Genomic DNA, 20570 nt, shown 5'->3' with positions numbered 1-20570 from the left:
TTACTGTACATACAATTTATTACAAATTAATTTAGACATTGCACATTCAGATGGAGATATAACATAAAGATTTTTACTCCTCTATGTGAAGGATGTAAGAAATGAAGTCAATTCAATTCAGTTCAATAGGGAATTTGATCTTTACAATCCTTGTCTGAGGCCTAGTTCATCACAAGTAAAGCTCTCCCCACCATTGAGTACATCTACATGAAATGCAGTCACAAAAATCCATTATCAGGGACCCCCATCACCCAGGACATGCTCTCTTCTCGCTGCTGCCATCAGGAACAAGGTACAGTAGCCTCAGGACTCAAACCACCGGGTTCAGCATCAGTTATTGCCCCCTGATCATCAGGCTCTTGAATCAAAGGGAATGATTTCACTGGCCCCGTCATTGAAATGTTTCAAGGATCTTCACCTCATGTTCTTGATATTTTCTTTTTCTTTCTTTCCTTCTTTCCTTAAGTTGGTGCGGTCATTCATTGATCCTGTTATGGTTATTATTCTGTAGATTTATTGTGTATACCTATAAGGATATGAATCTCAGAGTGACATATACGTACTTTCAGAATAAATTTACTTTGAACTTTGAAATTGCCAATCTCTTTACTTTTGTTCTTGGTTCACAGATTCAAAGGAATATTTTTGACTAAACAAACAATGATCCAATACAGTATATTTCTAACTCTTTTGTTGGAATCTTGTTTCCACCAAGAAGTTTGTATAAATTCGCCAAAAGAATTTGAAGATGAATCAAAGCCTGTCACCTCCATATAAACTTACATTTGGTTAGAATATTTAACTCTTTACTGGAGAAACAGCACAATTTTGTCTTTTTCTGCACTTGTCTTCAGCGCACAAGAACACACTAAAAAGTTGTAGCATCTGACTGGTTCTGAAGAGTTATTTAGCTGTTCAGCTGATTTTTACATAATTTGTTAAGTATAGGTTAAAAAGGTGTAAAATAATCGAACACCAACTTGACCTTTTTCAATTGGCTTCCTCTCGATGTCCTGAAGAAGTTTTTGAGTATATTCGAAGATTCATGAGGAGGTTGTTTTCTGCATTCTATGTTTTATTTTAAACTGCGTGATAAAAGTTGTTCTGGAGCAATCGAACTGTCATAGATTTGGCATTCGCGGTAATGTTTGATCGCATACCAAATGTCAAATTTGTTCTTTGTCTAGCACATACTATACTGGAGACAGAAATGATAAATTTAGGAAACTCTTCCAAGTTTTGTGCTGTTTGGTTTCTGTATCCCATGCTCAACAAGAGGTGTGTATCCTTTTTTTCCTCTATTGCAGATCTTCATTAACAATGAGTGGCATGATGCAGTCAGTAAGAAAACGTTCCCAACCATCAATCCCTCCACAGGAGAAATCATCTGTCAAGTTGCTGAAGGAGATAAGGTAATTTGTTTTTTATATATATTTGACATTGAAGATCGAACATAAAAATGTACAGCACAGGAGCAGATCATGCGGCCCACGATGTTGTGTGAACCAGCTAAAAAGCAAATGAAAACATCCAAACACTAATCTTTCCTGCACCCACAATGTCCATATGTCTCATCTTTCCTATATCCATGTGCCAATCCAAGCATCTCTTAAAAGCCTCTAAATGTACTTTCCTCTACCACTATACCAGGCAGCATATTCCAGGCATCCATCACTCAGGGTAATAAACTTACTACTCGCGTCCCCCTTGAACCTGCCCCCTCTCACCTTCAATGCATGTCCTCTGGTATTAGACATTTTAGCTGTGGGAAACAGATACTCTCTGTCCATTCTATCTCTGCCTCTCATAATCTTGTAAACCTCTATCAGATCTTCCCTCAGCTTCTGACACTCCAGAGCAAATAACCTGAGTTTATCCAGCCTCCCTTGTTAGCACATGCCCTCTAAACCGGGCAGCGTCCTGGTAAACCGTTTCTGCACCCTCTCCGAAGACTCAACATCCCTCCTGTAGTGGTACGACCATCTGTATACAGTACTCCATTGTGTCCAAACCAGAGTTTTATAAAGTTGCAAATAGCTTAAGCCTTTCATTTAAACCAGGGGTCCCTAACTATATCATTAACCAAGGGGTCCTTGGTCCCTAGTTTGGGAACACCTGATTTAAACTGAACGCTTCCTATGTCCTTTGCATATTGAATTCTGTTAAGAAAGTACAGAATTATGGAAAAAATGATTATTCCTACCAAATACTAGTTGAATCCAGCAAATTCCCTCTGATGCCTTACATTGTAATAGTGAGATATATGAAACACAGGGGAACCTACAGGAGAGCCTAATGAATTTGAGTACCGAGCTAAACAGACCAGTAGTTTTTGAAAGCATCTCTCATAAGATGCTGGTGGAACTCAGCAGGACAGGTAGAATCTATGGAAAAGAGTATAGTGGATGTTTTGGGTCAAGACCATTTAACAATATGATGAATTTGGAAGCTTTGCTGGAACAACATACCCTGATAATTAGATATATCTAGAAGCTGGTAGTGCTATGAACACTGCTTTTCTTCCCTTCCTGTTTGTTTAGAAGTTTGAGGCAGCATTGAATTGAGATTTGACCTACAAATTGTGGTATGTTGATTTGAACAGGAATGAATACAATGTTCACCTGGACTGGGGTTCCTACTGTTTGTTGTATCCACTGACCTCGACGTTCATGCAGGAGCTGTAGATGTCAGCCCCTACAAATCAGCACAGCCATTTGTCACCCAGTCTGAGCCAGGTGATTTGCTGCTCACATCAAAATGGCGTATGAAGTTACTGGGAGACCCTAGTCGGTTACAAAACAGTCAGGCTGTACAGTGAAGCTGTTAATTGAGAATTAAGAACTTTAATCTGTGGTCATCATTCATCTTCTATTTATGGCTCCAGATGCAATTAAGAAACCATTGCCATCTTCTCGCAGTTCTGTTACTGAGATAAATCTGCAGATGTTCTGCTGAACACTGAAGTTCCCTTTGTTCTCTGCAACTTAAAAGCATGTTTGTTTTCTAACTTCTCCTTGTTCTGTTAAAATGTTGTTTCTCTCTCCACAGTTGCTGAGGGGAAACTACAGGTCTAAGCTTGCCATCACTTATTGGGTAACTGTTGGAATTCGTTATTGAATGGCAATGGGACTTTGGAAACATAGGCAGAGTCAAGCAAGCAGTGAAATAGTCATGTCTGGATCATCAAAAGTCATTAAGGTCCCATTCAAAAAAAGAAGTATGGAGGTGTGGGTCACGTGATCCTTGGGTCTGTTCAAATCTATTCCACACTGGGTAGAATGGTGGTTGATCTTGTGTCTCATATCCCCCTTGTTGCTTAGTCTCTGATTCCAGAATTATCCAAAGTTCTGGTCATTCCCAACCAAACTCAATTGTGGTCATTGACATTCCTCTGTTGCTGACAGTTCCAAAGATGTATAACTCTCTGGTGAAGGGGTCTTCTATCCTAAATGTAGGGAGGAGGTCCTGACAACAAGACGACAGGGAGTTAGAAAGGAAGTTGAGAAGCAGGACCACAAAGGGATTGGAGCAGGGGGCAGGGATTCAGATTTCTGGAGCATTGGGACCTCTTTTGGGGCAGGTGTGACCTGTACAAAAAGGACAGGTTGCATTTGAATCCCAGGGGGACCAATATCCTGGCAGGGAGATTTGCAAAGGCTATTGGGGAAAGTTTAAACTAGAATTGCTGGGGGGTGGGAACCAAACTGAAGAGACGGAGAAAGAGGCAGTTGGCTCACAAATAGAGAAAGCTTGGAGTCAGTGCAAAAGGGATAAGCAGGTGATAGAGAGGAGATGCACTCAGGTCGATGGTTTGAGATGTGTCTATTTTAATGCAAGGAGTATTATGAACAAAGCGGATGAGCTTAGAGCGTGGATCAGTACTTAGAGCTATAATGTTGTGGCCATTACGGAGACTTGGATGGCTTAGGGGCAGGAATGGTTACTTTGAGTGCCAGGCTTTAGATGTTTCAGAAAGGACAGGGAAGGAGGCAAAAGAGGTGGGGGCGTGGCACTCTCGATCAGAGAAGGTGTCACGGCTGCAGAAAAGGAGGAAGTCATGGAGGGATTGTCTACGGAGTCTCTGTGGGTGGAAATTAGGAACAGAAAGGGGTCAATAACTCTACAGGGTGTTTCTTATAGACCACCCAATAGTAACAGGGACATCGAAGAGCAGATAGGGAGGCTGTACTTAATCTACTTAATCTCTCAGTGGGAGAGCATTTTGGAAATAGTGATCACAATTCTATCTCCTTTGCCATAGCATTGGAGAGGGATAGGAACAGACAAGTTAGGAAAGTGTTTAATTGGAGTAAGGGGAAACATGAGGCTATCAGACAGGAACTTAGAAGCATAAATTGGAAACAGATGTTCTCAGGGTTGTACGGAAGAAATCTGGCAAATGTTCAGAGGATATTTTCATGGAGTTCTGCATAGGTACATTCCAATGAGACAGGGAAAGGATGGTGGGGTACAGGAACCATGGTGTACAAAGGCTGTTGTAAATCCAGTCAAGAAGAAAAGAAGAGCTTGTGAAAGGTTCAGAAAACTAGGTAATGGTAGAGATATAGAAGATTATAAGGCTAGCAGGAAGGAGCTTAAGAATGAAATTAGGAGAGCCAGAAGGGGCCATGAGAAGGCCTTGGCGGACAGGATTAAGGAAAACCCCAAGGCATTCTCCAAGGATGTGAAGAGCAAGAGCATAAGACGTGAAAGAATAAGACCAGTCAAGTGTGACAGTGGAAAAGTGTGTATGGAACCGGAGGAGATAGCAAAGGTACTTAATGAATACTTTGCTTCAGAAAAGGATCTTGGCGATTGTAGGGATGACTTACAGCGGACTGAAAAGCTTGAGCATGTAGATACTAAGGAAGAGGATGTGCTGGAGCTTTTGGACAGCATCAAGTTGGATAAGTCGCCAGGACCAAACCAGATGTACCCCAGGCTACTGTGGGAGGTGAGGGAAGAGATTGCTGAGCCTCTAGCAATGATCTTTGCATCATCAATGGGGATGGGAGAGATTCCGGAGGATTGAAGGGTTGCGGATGTTGTTCCCTTATTCAAGAAAGAGAGTAGAGATCGCCCAGGAAATTATAGACCAGCGAGTCTTACTTTAGTGGTTGGTAAGTTGATGGACAAGATCCTGAGAGGCAGGATTTATGAACATTTGGAGAGGCATAATATGATGAGGAACAGTCAGCATGGCTTTGTGAAAGGCAGGTCATGCCTTACGAGCCTGATTGAATTTTTTGAGGATATAATTAAACATATTGATGAAGGTAGAGCAGTAGATGGAGTGTATATGGATTTCATCAAGGCATTTGACAAGGTACCCCATGCAAGGCTTATTGAGAGAATAAGGAGGCATGGGATCCAAGGGGACATTGCTTTGTGGATCCAGAAGTGGTTTGCCTACAGAAGGCCAAGAGTGGTTGTAGACAGGTCTTATTCTACATGGAGATCGGTGACCAGTGGTGTGCCTCAGGGATCTGTCCTGGGACCACTTCTCTTCGTGATTTTTATAAATGACCTGGATGAGGAAGTGGAGGATTGGGCTAGTAAATTTGCTGATGACACAAAGGTTGGGGGTGTTATGGATAGTGTGGAGGGCTGTCAGAGGTTACAGCAGGACATTTGGTAGGATGCAAAACTGGGCTGAGAAGTGGCAGATAGAGCTCAACCCAGATAAGTGTGAAGTGGTTCATTTTGGTAGGTCAAATATGATGGCAGCATGTAGTATTAATGGTAAGACTCTTTGCAGTATGGAGGATCAGAGGGATCTTGGGGTCTGAGTCCATAGGACACTCAAAACTGCTGTGCAGGTTGACTCTGTGGTTAAAAAGGCATACGGTGCATTGGCCTTCATCAACCATAGGATTGAGTTCAAGAGCTGAGAGATAATGTTGCAGCTATATAGGTCCCTGGTCAGACCCCACTTGGAGTACTGTATTCAGTTCTGGTCACCTCACTACAGGAAGGATGTGGAAGCCATAGAAAGGATGCAGAGGAGATTTACAAGGATGTTGCCTGGATTGGGTAGCACACCTTTTGAGAATAGGTTGGGTGAACTTGGCCTTTTCTCCTTGGAGCAACAGAGGATGAGAGGTGACCTGAAAGAGGTGTATAATATGATGAGAGGCATTGATCGTGTGGATCGTCGGAGGCTTTTTCCCCGGGGCTGAAATGGCTAACACGAGAGGGCATAGTTTTAATGTGCTTGGAAGTAGGTACAGAGGAGAAACCAGGGGTAAGTTTTTACGCAGAGAATGGTGAGTGTGTGGAATGGGCTGCCGGTGATGGTGGTGGAGGCAGATACGATAGGGTCTTTTAAAAGACTCCGGGATAGGTACATGGAGCTTCGAAAAATAGAGGGCTATGGGTAACCCTAGGTAATTTCTAATGTAAGGACATGTTTGGCACAGCTTTGTGGGCCAAAGGGCCGCTGTAGGTTTACTATGTTTCTATCCCTTATTTAAGACTATGATCTCCCCTAGTTCTGCCCTTCCAGATGAAGAAAACAGCTTCTTGGCATCTACTTTGTCTATTCCTTCCAGAATCTCTGAGAGGAGATCTAATCTATCATTCTTTTAAATTTAAGTGGATAAAGGCCAAGTTATCCAATCATTATTCATTGGAGAATTCCCATGCTCCAAGAAGCAGTTTTCTAAAAGTTCACAGCACTGATTCCAATCCTTGTCCAAGTTAGCCTGTATAATGTTAGCAATGTTTCCATATTTTAGGCTGAAGGGCAATAGACTATGATGAAATAATCATATTAAGTCCCTTTTTAGCCAAAGTTAACATATTAGGTTGATTTTAAGATCTCAACTGTTTCCAACCTATATGAAAGATTTTGCATAAAAGACTGAGTATTTTTATCTGTTTAAGCACTATCTATGGTTGTCGGGTGGCGGGGTGGAGATGCGTCTTTACGAAAGGAGATGCAACGTGCTCCTTCTCTCCACTAGTCTGCAGGTCACCCTGGGGTAAGGTGTATCACCTGCTCAGCCACCCCCCCCCCCCCCCCACCCCAGTCAGGGTCACGTGAAGGCATGGGAGCAGGTGGTGGATGGTCGTATGAGCCACTGGTGCACATCACAAGTCCTGGTTATGCGACCACTGACACCAGGCAGACCATCTCTGAAGAGTATTGATAATGGCTGGAGTCACCCTTCTTGTAAAGACACTGCCCAGAAAAAGGCAATGGCAAACCACTTCTGCAGAAAAATTTGCCGAGAATAATTGTGGTCTGAGGCTATGATTGCCCACATCATACAACATAACACATATTGATGAGGGCGATATGGGTTTTTAAGAGAATTGAGGACAAGAAGAATTAGTGATACGGTGGTGAGGCTTGATGGATCTCAATGGTAAGTGGCGTTAGGAGTGGCAAGAAAGAATGAACACAACTGTGTCTGTGACTATCGCTAGAAAATTACTTTGCATTTTCAGTTTTGATTAACTGTGGGTATTTGTATTGAATATTGTCAGACGTTGTGATTAATCTGCCCACAGGCTGACGTGGATAAAGCAGTGAAGGCAGCGAAAGATGCATTTAAATTTGGATCACCGTGGCGATTAATGGATGCATCACACAGAGGGCTGCTTTTACACCGCTTAGCTGACCTCATTGAACGTGATAAAGCATACTTAGCTGTAAGTACTTTGCATAGGACCCACGTTGTATTCTTTATGCTGTCATGTTTAGAAGCTTTGTCCATACATCTAATGCTACTTTAATGTCACTTCAGGTGCATTAACCTGTCTTGGTTTTGTGTAGCTTCCTGAATTCATCAATACCATCTGATTTTTGAGAGTAGCTTTTGTTTGTGGGGAATGATTTTTTATTTGTTTTCTTTATATCTCTATATAGAGGAAGACCAGGAGAACTGAATGTGTTTAGTAATATTATAATTGCATAAATGGACAGCAAATAAGAGGCCTTTTGACGGATTCATCCATCATGGTGCTTGTTTTACCCACAACATCAGCATAGTCTTTTTTTTCTTTCTTCCTCATTAGTTCCTCATAAATGTCCTCCATGCTGATAGATTCAAAGTACATTTATTATCCAAGTATGCATACAGAAACCTGTGAATGTGTGGGTTTCCTCCACATGTTCCGGTTTCCCCCCACAGTCCAAAGACCTATTGCTTGGTTGATAATGGGTCATTGAAAATTGTCCCGCGATTAGGCTAGGAGGAAATTGGGGGATTGATGAGTGGCACGACTCTTAAGTTCCGGAAGGGCCTGTTCCACACTGTATCTCAATATAGTAATTTAAATTAAATTAAATTTAAAATACAGCTCCGAGATCTGTCCTCCTGCAAGCAGCCACGAAACAAAGAAAAGACTGAACACCCAACACGTGAGAAGAAGAATGTAACAATAAAAGGAGTGGCACCAAGCGTGTAACAATATTAATGCTCTTGTCAGATAATCAAGCCAGGTATTTAGCAATGATATCTCAGCTCCGCACAACCAGCACCACTGGCATCGTCGTTGCTGTCACCAGGTTACTCTTCATCCACAGACCAGAATTCTCTTTCCACTGGATGCACAAATACATCCCAAAAGCAAAAAGAAAAATGCCAATCTTGGAAATATGAAGCTAAATCACAGGATGCCTAAAGCATTCGCAAGATGAGTGCAATCTATGAGGAAACAGTCAATGTTTTGTCAAGGACTTTTCATCAGAACTAGAAAAGCTATAAAACGACCATGTTTTTCACTGAAGGTAGGGGTGGGAAAAACGGGGGGCCAGGGATTTGATAGGGTGCACATCAAGTTGTTAACGTAATAATTACTTCTTAAAAACTTGCAACAGAAAAGGAAACTCTAACACTTAAACACAGGTACGGTTATATCAGGGGAGAGAAACTACAAGGATGATGACCTAGGTAATAAGTTTGGAGGACTGCACTGTGCTCAGATGGGTAATGAGGTAGAATTCCACTTCCTTGCCTAGGACGGTATTGGAGCAAGAGAGAAGGCTGAAGTGTAATCAAAAATAAATGGCAAGGTGACTGGAGGAGCTCTGCAAAACATTATTTTTCCCAATGTAGAGAGGATTGAGCAGCTGGTGCACATCACAAGTCCTGGTTATGTGACCACTGACTAAAGATGACTTAGCCAATGTAAATTGTCCCGTGATTATGTTAGGGTTGATCATGTTTGTTGGGGGTTGTTAGGGTGGCTTGGCTCAAAGGGCCACTAAAATAAAAACTGTTTGCTGTTCTCTGTCATACCTCCATCTCTCCATGCTCTTAAATGCTCTTCAAAGCCAGTGTCCAACATTTGGTTTTCTGTAGTAATAATTTCCACAACTCAGTGTCAAACTTTCTAAATCTTTGTTTAATGGAAGATCTGTTAAGTAACAATTCATAATGTTGGAGGTGCTAAATACACACATGTTAATATTGACTGAAGTTGAGTTACTGATCCCACCAACTCTGTCACAGAGATACTCTTGTACTCATTTCAGTTCATTCGTGATTTCATTGCTCCAATCACTCTTTAAATATCTGCATCTTTCAGGACTTCTCAAAACCACTGCTGCCCATGTTCTAAGTTGTACCAGCCCATTCTCTCGTTGTGCGACTTGTTCTTTTTTTTCTTTCCCATGTTGGGTGTTTGATGTTTTCTTCGAACTGGTTCTTTGTATCATAGTTGTCTGGGGAAATCTTAGGGTTGTATACTGCATACATATTTTGATAATAAATGTACTTTGAATCTTTGTCAATTCCTATTGACTCCAAATCATACAAAGGCTCAAATTGAAAAAAAATTCGAATCCATCTTTGCAAATTCTTAAATAACCTTAGAACCATAGAACACTACAGCACAGTACAGGCCCTTCAGCCCTCCAAGTTGTGCCGACCCATATAAGCCTTAAAAAAAAGTACTAAACCCACTCTACCCCATAACCCTCCATTTTTCTTTCATCCATGTGCCTGTCCAAGAGGCTCTTAAATACCCCTAATGTTTTAGCCTCCACCACCATCCCTGGCAAGTCATTCCAGGCACTCACAACCCTCTATGTTTATTTAAAAAAAACTTACCCTTGATGTCTCCCCTAAACTTCCCTCCCTTAATTTTGTACATATGCCCTCTGGTGTTTGCTATTGGTATCCTGGGAAACAGGTATTGACTATCCACCCTATTTATGCCTCTTATAATCTTGTAGGCCTCTCTCTGGCCAAGCTGTACTAAACTTTCCTCGTGTGGTGGAGAGTCAAAATATTTTAGTGACATTTACACGTGAAGCATCCCCCTAAATGCAATTTTGCTGCAAGATTCAGGAAGGTATTAAAGTCAAAGCTGGTCTAATTCAATTCCCATTTGAGTAGTTTACATATATTAATAAGATGATTTCATTCCTCATGTCTGGGCTGAGTAAAGTAAAAGATTGTAATGCAAAGAGCATGAACTCATTGCACAATCAGAAGTACAACATTTAATGATTAATGATTTAATCTACCTTTGATAAATCAGTAACAGTAATCAAATTTTGATAAATTACAAAGCAGTTTAAAACTACAAGCACTTTAAAATTGCTTTTCAATTATAGTTCAGTTACTTGAGAAGAGCATGTAATATTAATAAAGATGCAGAATGTGCTGTATGTAGTTGCCAGCATAGAGACATTCACAGGAAAGCTATGCAAATACTTAAATATCAATTTATGGGACATGGCATCACAGGAAAGACGAGTGCTTCTCACCCATCCTTAACGTCTTTGAAAAGACTGTGGCAAGTTGTCTTCTTCAACAGCTGCTTCTCTTTAGGTGACGGCATTCCCGTGGAGTTTGGGGCAGGGTGTTACAGGATTGAGGCCCACATGATAAAGAAATAGCAATATATCTCCAAGTCAGATGGTCTGGGATTTGGAGGAACCCGCCAAGTGATGGTGTTTCAGTATGTCTGCAGCCAAGATTCTTCTTCGTGGTGGAGATGAAAGGCTAGGGGTTGTTGTTCAGAGTAACTAAGGTTAGTAATTGGCGACTGATTAGATCTGTAGGAAAGTGACAGTAGAAGCAAAAGGTGAATTGATGAGCATGTAGAACAGAATAAGCTGCAGAGCTGCAGGGAAATTATTCTGATGGGATTGTTCTGCTAGTACTAATATTGCCCTGTCAGTATTAGATAGTATCCTCACATCAACCATTACTGTCTAGTTTGGAGCAGCATCCTCTCACAATGAATGAAAACTACGGCGAGTCGTCAGGTCAGCAGAAAAGGTCACTGGCTGCAGTCCACCACTTGCAACTTCCAGTGAGGGTAGTACATCTAAGCTGTCAAGGAAAAGCATTAGTATGGGATATGAAATTCCTAGGATTTCACGGAACTAGTCATCCAAAACTTCATTGAACTGGCTAGTGAAGCAGGATTAGAGGATGTTAATGATGGGGATGTTGAAGAGTTCCTGCATACTCATGATGAGACCCTTAACAACGAAGAGCTTCGAGAATTGGCAGAGCAATTCATCCTCACTGAATCTTGAGGACACAGATGGAGAGGAGGAAACTCCAGCAAGAAACCTCACCACAGAATTCCTCAGCACTGCATCACTACGATCACACAAATCATTCACCAGTTCATCAATAATGACCCTGACTGGGAGCCAAGCAATGAGGCAGAGATGTTCTTGACACAATTTCCTGCTGTTGAGAACTACTTCATGAAAGGAAACAGACAGACATACTTTATTGATCCCGAGGGAAATTGGGTTTCCTTACAGTCACACCAACCAAGGCAGGTAAATCTTGACACCTACTTGAAGAGGAAGCCAAAATTGGAGGAGGACCTACAGCCTGGTCGCTCCTGTAAGATGCAACCACCGCCCACTTCCCTCTGCAGCTGCTGCGATGTGTTGCTGCTCCACTATGTACAGGTTAGGCCTGTTTGCCTGTTGTTACTCCACGAATTACTGTGCATACATAAAATGTATCTCAGGTTTGATTTTTGTAATCAGTCACACATGTCTATTTAAATAATATTATAATGACCCCACATAGCGCTCCACCTCCGAGGAAGGCATCCTCCGCATTAAGTGGAGTGAGGTCTCGTCCACACTGAAACAGCATTTTCCTCCCCCGAAAATGGAGCTTTTCTAAAATGCTCTCCAGAGTATGTAGATCTGAAAAATCACCAGCTGGGCGGTGTGGTGTGTACGGGATAACCGGAGCTTTTTAAAAACGCCGTCACGACGTGCCAGAACAGATGGTGGCGGCAGCACGGCATTTCATTGTTTTCTTGAACTAAGAGGAGGAAACGGAAATAGTATACAGTTCCTTCTTCGCTGTTTTCTGTAGTTGTGTCCTGCGTGCGTGCCCAGTAGGAGGAGATTTGCCCAAGTACCCGTTTTAATGTGGACGGAGGTATTTTCAGAAACACCTGGTGTGGACACCTATCTTTTGTTCGCGACACTGGCATTTTCAAAATTCACCGGCTCAATGTGGATGTAGCCTAAGTGTACAAATATTGCAGAACAAAGAAAGAATATTGGAGGCTGCCGGCAAAGTAAGCCAAACCTGTCCAAAGTCAACATTTCACACTAAATCCACTTCATGAGAACTGGAAAAAGTGTATTGAAGCAATGGGGGGGGGTTAATGAAAATAAAGGAAGTAACTAAAAAGGCCGACGTTATCAATGCTTGCACAGTCATCTTGGGAAGAGATGAGAGAACCTAGAGAAAACCCACTCATTCCACAGGGTGGACATACAGAGACGCCTTACAGAGCACCACCAGAATTGAACTCCAAACTCCGGAACGCCCCGATCTGGAATAGTACCACTATGTTACTATGGCACTATCTTGTTAATGTGGATAAACAAACTATGGTGATATTAAAAAACAATGAGCCATTAGCTAGACAAATGGTGGTGTAGTGATTTAAGAGGCATGTAGAGACTGAAGTGATTGCAACGATGGCAGCTTTGTTGGAGGCCTGAAGGTTTTTTGGAAATTAGAAGTTGAGATGTTGTTAGGGCATACGAGTAATAACAAATGTGATAGTGGAATCACACTTCATGTGAGTTAGGATAGCGAGCACTGAAGACAATGACTGTTCTTCCTGGGGTGGATATGTGAGCAGTAACAAATTAAATCAGAAAAGGTGATAGAGATACAAGAGAGCTGGTTGCTGTTAACACACATCTGGAACCTGGTGTAGTTTTCTGTTGATGTCAGCAAGGAGCAGCTCGTGGGAGAAAGCATGATCTCCAAAATAAAGGTGGGGAAGAGTGAGGAGAAACACAGAAGTTGAACTTGCTGAGATGCCTTTGACATACGTATGCTCCCCTAATTTTTGATACGTACCATTGAGGAGCATTTTATTGTTTTTATGGTGCTTGGTATTTTTATTGAACGTCTATATTGTTTATATTATTTCCTTTCTCATTTATATTTTTTAGTCATTGGAGACATTGGATAATGGGAAGCCATACCACATAGCCTACATGACAGACTTAGATTTGGTTGTTAAATGTTTCAGGTATGAGCATTATGTTTCTATTCTACTTTGTTCCTCTTGCTAGAAAAGTTTGCCTGTATAAAAGATTAATATTCCTAATACATAATGCAAAAGGAAGAATTACAAATGCTGGTAATAATCAGTAAGTCAGGCAGCATATGTGGGGGGGTGGGGGGTTGGTAGAGAGGAAAACTTAACTTTTCATCAGCTGTAAACTAGGCATGAGAACTTGATGTGATGGCCATAACATGCCTATCAATAATCTAGGTGTGCTAACTCGGGTCACTGCTGCTGAGATCAGTGGTGGTGAAGGTTATTAGTGATACAAAAACTATATGGACACGATTGATGTCACAGCAAAGGCCCCTGCTAGGTCAGTAGAGAGAAGCAGGAAAGATAAATAAATGGCTCCCATGCCCAATTGTCACCACTTGTGAGAGAAAGCTTATAAGTGGTCGCTGTACTCTGGGAAAACTTCACCATTGCAGTTTAGAGCAGACTTGCATTATGAGGATGACAATCCACATACTCGGTAAGGGAACTAACTTCCTTCCTAGTTACAGATAAAATGCAATTGAACTGGCTATGCAGAAGTAATGGACTATCCATGATGCAAGACTTGGGGATTGAATACCACCATCATCATTATGTGCCATGTCTTATGACATGGGCAATCATAGTCTGTTGACCATGATTGTTCTTGGCAAAGTTTTCTAGAGAAGTGCCTTCTTCAGGGCAGTGTCTTTACAAGATGGGTGATCCAACCATCATCAATACTTTCAGAGATTGTCTGCCTGGCATCAGTGTTCGCATAACCAGGATTTGTGATCTGCACCACCTGTCCATATGACCATTCAGCACATGCTTCCATGGCTTCTCGTGCCTCTTAATGGGGGGTGGGGGGGATGCTAAGCAGGTGCTACACTTTGCCCAAGGGTGAACTCTTGCAGGTCAGTGGAGGGTAAGAGCACCAAATTGGCGGGAGGGAAGGGGCTAAGCAGGTGCTACACTTTGCCCAAGGGTGACCTGCAAGTCAGCGGAGGGAAGGATCACTGACACCTCCTTTGGTAGAGACATATCTCCATCCCGCTTATCTTTGAACTGTTCTAGTATAGCTCAAAGATAAGCTTGAGAAATGCAGCTCGACTGGGCAAAGTATTTCTCTCTTGTTTCATCAGGGTTTACAAGAATGATCCCAGAAATGAAAGTTTAATGTTTGAGAAGCATTTGATGGCTCTGGGCCTGTACTCACTGGAATTTAGAAGAATTAGGAGGGGATCTCATTGAAACCTCCCAAATATTGAAAGGCCTAGATAGTGGATGTGGAGAGGATGTTTCGTGTAGTGGGAGAGTCTAGGACCAGAGGGCACAACCTTAGAGTAGAAGGATATCCCTTTAGAATAGGGATGAGGAGGAATTTCTTCAGTCAGAGGGTGGTGAATCTATGGAATTCATTGCCACAAATGGCCGTGGAGGCTAAGGCATTGTGTTTATTTAAAACAATTTGATAGGTTGTTGCTTAGTGGGAGTGTCAAGGGTTACCAGGAGAAGGAAGGAGAATGGTATTGAGAGGGAAAATAAATCAGTCATGGCAGAGCACGCTCGATGGGTTGAGTAACCTGATTCTGTTCCTATGTGTTATAGTTTTACTAACTACTTGTCTTGAATTTTATCCCTTTTGTCACTTCCCTGTACCCATCTTTCTCCTGGCTTAAAAAGTATTCTCTTTTGCTTGGATTCTAGTGAAAGATCATTCACACAGATGGTTGTCATTATTTCTATATTGTAATTCCAATACCAGAGCAGTTGCTTTTTGGTGGAAGTTTTTCTTTATTATAAAGTTTCATAAATGCACATTACACAACTTTATCAAAGTGTAAAAGGCAAAATAATAAAGACATTTTTTACCTTGCTGAATTCTTCACAGATACTATGCAGGCTGGGCTGATAAATACCATGGTAAGACCATTCCCCTCGAAGGAAACTATTTCTGCTATACACGTCATGAACCAGTTGGTGTGTGTGGGCAAATCATCCCGGTGAGTGAGCAGCTGGAAAATAAATTTGCAAGAAAGAAATTATTACCAGGAAATTATCAACTTGTGAGCCTGACATCAGTAGGATTTGAATAGACATGGATTGATTAAGGGTAGTCAGCATGGCTTTGAGCATGGTAGGTCATGTCTAACCAATCTTAGAGTCTTTCGAGGAAGTTCCAAGAAAGTTGATGAAGGCAAGACAGTGGGTGTTGTCTACATTTGACAAGGTTGGTCAAGAAGGTTCAGTCACTCAGCATTCAAGATGAGTTAGTAAATTGGATAAAACATTGACTTTGTGATAGAAGACAGAGGGTGGTGGTAGAGGTGTGCCTCTCTAACTGGAGGCCTGTTACTTGTGGTGTGCCGCAGGGATGGGTGCTGGATCCATTGTTGTTTGCCATCTATATCAACAGTCTGGATGAAAATGTGGTTAAATTTGCGGATGGCATAAGATTGGGGATGTGCGTGCACAGTGAGGATGGCTATCATGACTTGCCGTGGGATCTGGACCAGCTGGAAAATGGCAGGTGGAACTTAATGCAGACAAGTGTAAGGTGTTGCACTTTGGTAGGATAAAAAGTGCGTATTGTGGTGGAACAAAAGGATCTGAGAATACAGGTCCATAATTCATTGAAAGTAGCATCACAGTCAATAGGGTCATTAAGAAAGCTTTTGGCACTTTGGCCTTTGTAAATCAAAGTATTGAGTATAGGAGTTGGGATGTTATGTTGAAGTTGTTTAAGACATTGGTGAGGCCTCATTTGGAGTATTGTGTTCAGTTTTGGTCACTTATCTACAGGAAAGATGTAAGTAAGGTTGAAAGAGTACAGAGAAAATTTACAAAGATTCTGCTGGGTGTGGAGGACCTGAGGAAAGATTGAATAAGTTAGGACTTTATTTCTAGGAATGTAGAAGATTGAGAGGAGATTTGATAAAGGTATACAAAATTATGAGGGACATAGATAGGTTAAATGCATTTTCCACTGAGGTTGGTTGGGACTACAACCAGAGGTCATGGGTTAAGGGTGAAAGATGAAAAGTTTAAGGGGAACCTGAGGAGAAACTTCTTCACTCAGAGAGTAGTGAGAGTGTGCAGTAAGCTGCCAGCACAAGTGGTGCATGCAAGCTCGATTTCAATGTTTAAGAGAAGTTTGGATAGGTACATGGATAGCAGGGGTATAGAGGGCTATGGTCTCGGTGCAGGTCGATGGGAGTAGGCAGATTAAATGGTTCGGCACAGACTGGATGGGCCGAAGGGCCTCGTTTTGTACTTTTCTGTGACTCTAAAGTAATAAAGAAGACTGAAGTTGCTGGAATCTGGAGCAACAAACAATTTGCTGGAGGAACTCTGTAGGTCAAAGGAACTTTCGACATTATCAAGTTGAGATCCTCCAAAAGGGCTCAACCTTGACATTTCCTCTCTCCTCCCCTCCCACAGTTGCTACTCAACCTGCTATATCTCCCTCAGAATTGGCAATAATTACATTTGTGATGCATGCTGTATCCCCAGTTTTTTTATAGATACACCTTTGTTTTTCATACATTGAAAAAACTGTTTCTAAATTGGTTCATATGCGTCTTTAATATTTAAATGGTGGTTGTCCATCAGGTCGGAAGATGACTGGAAACCTGTGCAGGAGAGTTTTAAAAGTGGAAAAGCTATTGTACTGGGGCAGTTCTAATCTTTCAGTCTCAGAAGTCTGCGTCTAGTGGTATGAACATGCGTCACAAACTGGGGTCTTCCTTGGTTGCAGTGGATGACCATGATGTTTTCTGAACCTTGTCATGCCTTTCACTCTCCATGGAGCATTCCAGTACAGCCTTCCTAGCTGTTAGATCTCACTATAGATCTCATCTGCCTAGTCTGTCGGAGCTGACTTAACATGCTAGGACAGGCATGTCCCTACTTCTCAGGGGTATGAGCCTACCTAATACCCTTAACAGGTTTAGCCAACCTGTCAAAGCAGTGTGGCTGCTGCCGCATGCAAACAACTACTTGGAACCACAGGCAAGAGCTAAGTGTTTGATGGGGACCAAAGATGAGTGAGCTGCCCCAGAATGGACATGACAAGCCCCTTCACTGGAAGTGCTACCCTTCCCTGGACACCCCATATGCTCCAATATTTGAAAAAAATTATTTTAAGTACACTCATATTGTTACCAAAGAGTGTAATCACTGTTTAAAAATTAAAAACCATGTTGGCTAATGTAGTAGTCTGAATGGCTGAAGTCACACATGATTTCTAGTTTCTGTTAATTAAAGCATTAATTACACACTTAATAGCCATCAAAGTAGTAGAATTGACCTGCTTTTCCTCAACATAGATTTGGACATTTAACAATTATCGACAGTCATGATTTATTTTATCTCCTGAAAACTCATTTGCAATTTTATTTTTCTTTCAGTGGAATTTTCCATTGACAATGCAGGCCTGGAAACTTGCACCAGCATTAGCAACGGGAAATGTGGTTGTGATGAAGGTGGCCGAGCAGACCCCACTAACAGCACTCTACGTAGCAAATTTGATTAAAGAGGTTAAGTCACATTTTTAAGTCAATGATGCTAGTTAGCCAACGTGGCAATATGACCATAAGCTCTAAGAATCGCATCTGCATGTGACATATTACAAATTGTGTTTGTATCTTCAGTTTTCTGATTTGACCTTGCACCTTGACTTTGGTACATTATTGGAAAAGAGCACTGATATATAATTACAACTAATGCTAGCTCAATAATAACCAGGCTAAATGAATGAATACCATAATATGGTACTCTCTGTGAAGTTTGTGGGATTATTTTGGACTGGAAGGAGGAATGAAGAAGGACACCAAATACTGGGTTGGTCAATCATCAGTTGGTTGTTTATAAAACTATCTGAAATGGTCTTTGAATGTTGTTTAACAAGACTCCAACACATTACATTGTTGAGAAGTGTGATTACGCTACTGGGACAACCTACTGCAGAACTACTTAATGTTAGATGCACAAAGATGGATTTTTCAGTCAAATTTGTTTGGTTTGCAGTAAATTCTATGGGAGTCAGGTGGAACAGTTTTTATGGGGAGAAAAGGCCAAGACTCAGTCACTTAACTTGGGATTTCCTGCTATGCTTTGTGAGTGTTGGCCCTTTGCAAGCTGGAGAAGGAAGCTAAACTGATAAGAGTTAAAGACAGGAGAGGATTTGACAGACCACTAATACTGGGTGTACTGAGTGTTTCTGCATCAGTTACTTTTTAAGAACTCTTGAAAGGATGAGAGGTGAGCCAGCTGTATCAAGTGAGGCATGGCAGTGTCTGATTTTTTAAAAATATTTTTTGGAAAATCCCGTTGCTGATCAAGTATTTGTTAGTTGGCCTTGAAGTTGGTGGCATACTGCCATCTTTAACTATTGAAAATTAGTGTGGTGAAAATGGCCCCAAAATGCCTTTGCTTAGCAAGCTCCAAAATTCTGAGTTGATGGTGCTCTTTCTGCCTTCTGCTTCCCTTTGTGGAGCTCATGTATTTTGCTGGCAAAGAATTCATTTCAGCTTTGCACATTGCATTATGGGGTGGGGGCTGCAAAGAGAAGAGCCACCAGGACAATCACAGAGCCTCAGATGACAATGGATCAAGAGGTGTGAGCCATGGACCAGTGCTGCTGGGACACAAGTCAGGGACTGATCAACCCTAGCAAGGGTGGCTGATGTTGAAAGACCAAAACACCCAATGACCCCAGGTGACATCAATGATGATGTGTCTCAGTGCATCTTAGGATGTATCTCAGCACCATGTTGGTATTTGTGGAATCCTCTCATAAAACCTTTCTCCCTTTTCCATATTGCTTATCTTGTGTTCCCTTAATTTAATGTACTAAATCCTCTTTCCCTTCTTATTTCCTCATGACATCCCTTGTTCTTTGCAACTCTGTACCCTCAATGTTTTTACATCTCACGAGACTCACTAATTTGTTCAAGTTTTCTGAAGAAGTACAGTTTGTTATTCTGGCATTCCGACCACGTTTTTAAATATTATTCTTTTATTTCATTGCTCTTCAAGGGTGTACATTACATTTTACATCATTTTTATTCTCAGACCCTTGATTAATATTTCTCCCATCTGTTTTTACTCTGGTTCACATATTTAATGCAATAATCAAGAAGGATTGAAATATTTTTGAATCTTTGAATCTATTTCCCTCTTCTGCTCCCCATTTAGAAAAATGGAGCCTATTCAGTCATACCTGAGGCTTTCAGGTAATGTGCAGTCTTTGGGAGTCATGTGAACCATTGTGTAGAATACATGAACTGCACCAATTTCCAGTTCATTTCAACTCTCTGAAGAAACAGTGATGTAGTTTGCCAAGAAGGTAGATTCTGCTTTGTTTGGAATCATTTCTTGTTACTTTTATTTCTACCTCAGTTCAAGTTCAAAGTAAGTCTTTTTTAAAACCAAAGTACATGCATGCCACCATATACAACCCTGATCTTCAGAGTAGGCCTTTCAGTGCATTGAAACTTTTTTGCCATTCAGCTAATGTCTCCTCCACTCCACCAATCCACTCATCTTAATATTCTGCCTGATTTAAACAATCTCAGCCTTAACATTAAGGTGACCCAGGGAAGTGAAGTGTACATTTCTACTCTATTCTGGGTTAAGAAAGTGTTTCATAAACTTCATTTATGACAGCTAACTTTCATTATTTTTAGAAGACTCACCCATTTTCTATATTTTCTCATTAGGAAAATCATTTCTCTGTATCTAATGTACACTGCTTTTCTAATTTTCAATACTTCTGCTTTCTAAGGTTTAATCATCTAAGCCTGAGGGATAATTATCCTTATAATTTAATACTTTAGATTTCCCAGAAAGCCTCTTGGCATTTACTTGCCATACCTTGATTTAAAGTCTTGATGATTGCAGATGTTTGTTCTTTCATTATCTCAGAAACAGCAAATTGAATTCCATTCTTCCATATCCACCCCTGTCGAGGAAAAACATTGGTGAAGCTACTAAAGATGATAGGGCACTGATATTGTAAAGAATTGGAAGAGAGATCCATGTCTAGAAACCCAATA

The 20570-nt window shown here is 41.3% G+C and overlaps 1 protein-coding gene across 3 annotated transcripts in view; it reads left to right on the top strand.

Moving 5' to 3' along the window:
• LOC140738475 (aldehyde dehydrogenase, mitochondrial-like) overlaps nucleotides 1-20570 on the top strand; it is a 53524-nt gene that overhangs the window by 7338 nt on the left and 25616 nt on the right. For 2 of the 3 annotated variants that reach the window (XR_012101381.1, XM_073065790.1), the window contains exons 2-7: nucleotides 1308-1412; nucleotides 3049-3093; nucleotides 7516-7656; nucleotides 13418-13497; nucleotides 15404-15515; nucleotides 17922-18050. Coding sequence is in view for 2 of the 3 variants with exons in the window: in XM_073065790.1 (XP_072921891.1) it covers nucleotides 1308-1412; nucleotides 3049-3093; nucleotides 7516-7656; nucleotides 13418-13497; nucleotides 15404-15515; nucleotides 17922-18050 (612 nt within the window). In the remaining variant the exon portion in view is untranslated. The remainder of the gene's footprint in view (nucleotides 1-1307; nucleotides 1413-3048; nucleotides 3094-7515; nucleotides 7657-13417; nucleotides 13498-15403; nucleotides 15516-17921; nucleotides 18051-20570) is intronic. The other variant, XM_073065791.1, reaches the window with a different exon arrangement.

The sequence above is a fragment of the Hemitrygon akajei genome, chromosome 14 (assembly GCF_048418815.1).
Source record: "Hemitrygon akajei chromosome 14, sHemAka1.3, whole genome shotgun sequence".
Taxonomy (NCBI): Eukaryota; Metazoa; Chordata; class Chondrichthyes; order Myliobatiformes; family Dasyatidae; genus Hemitrygon; species Hemitrygon akajei.
The sequence above is the reverse complement of the archived record's forward strand: the minus strand, read 5'-3'. Positions and strand labels throughout refer to the sequence as shown.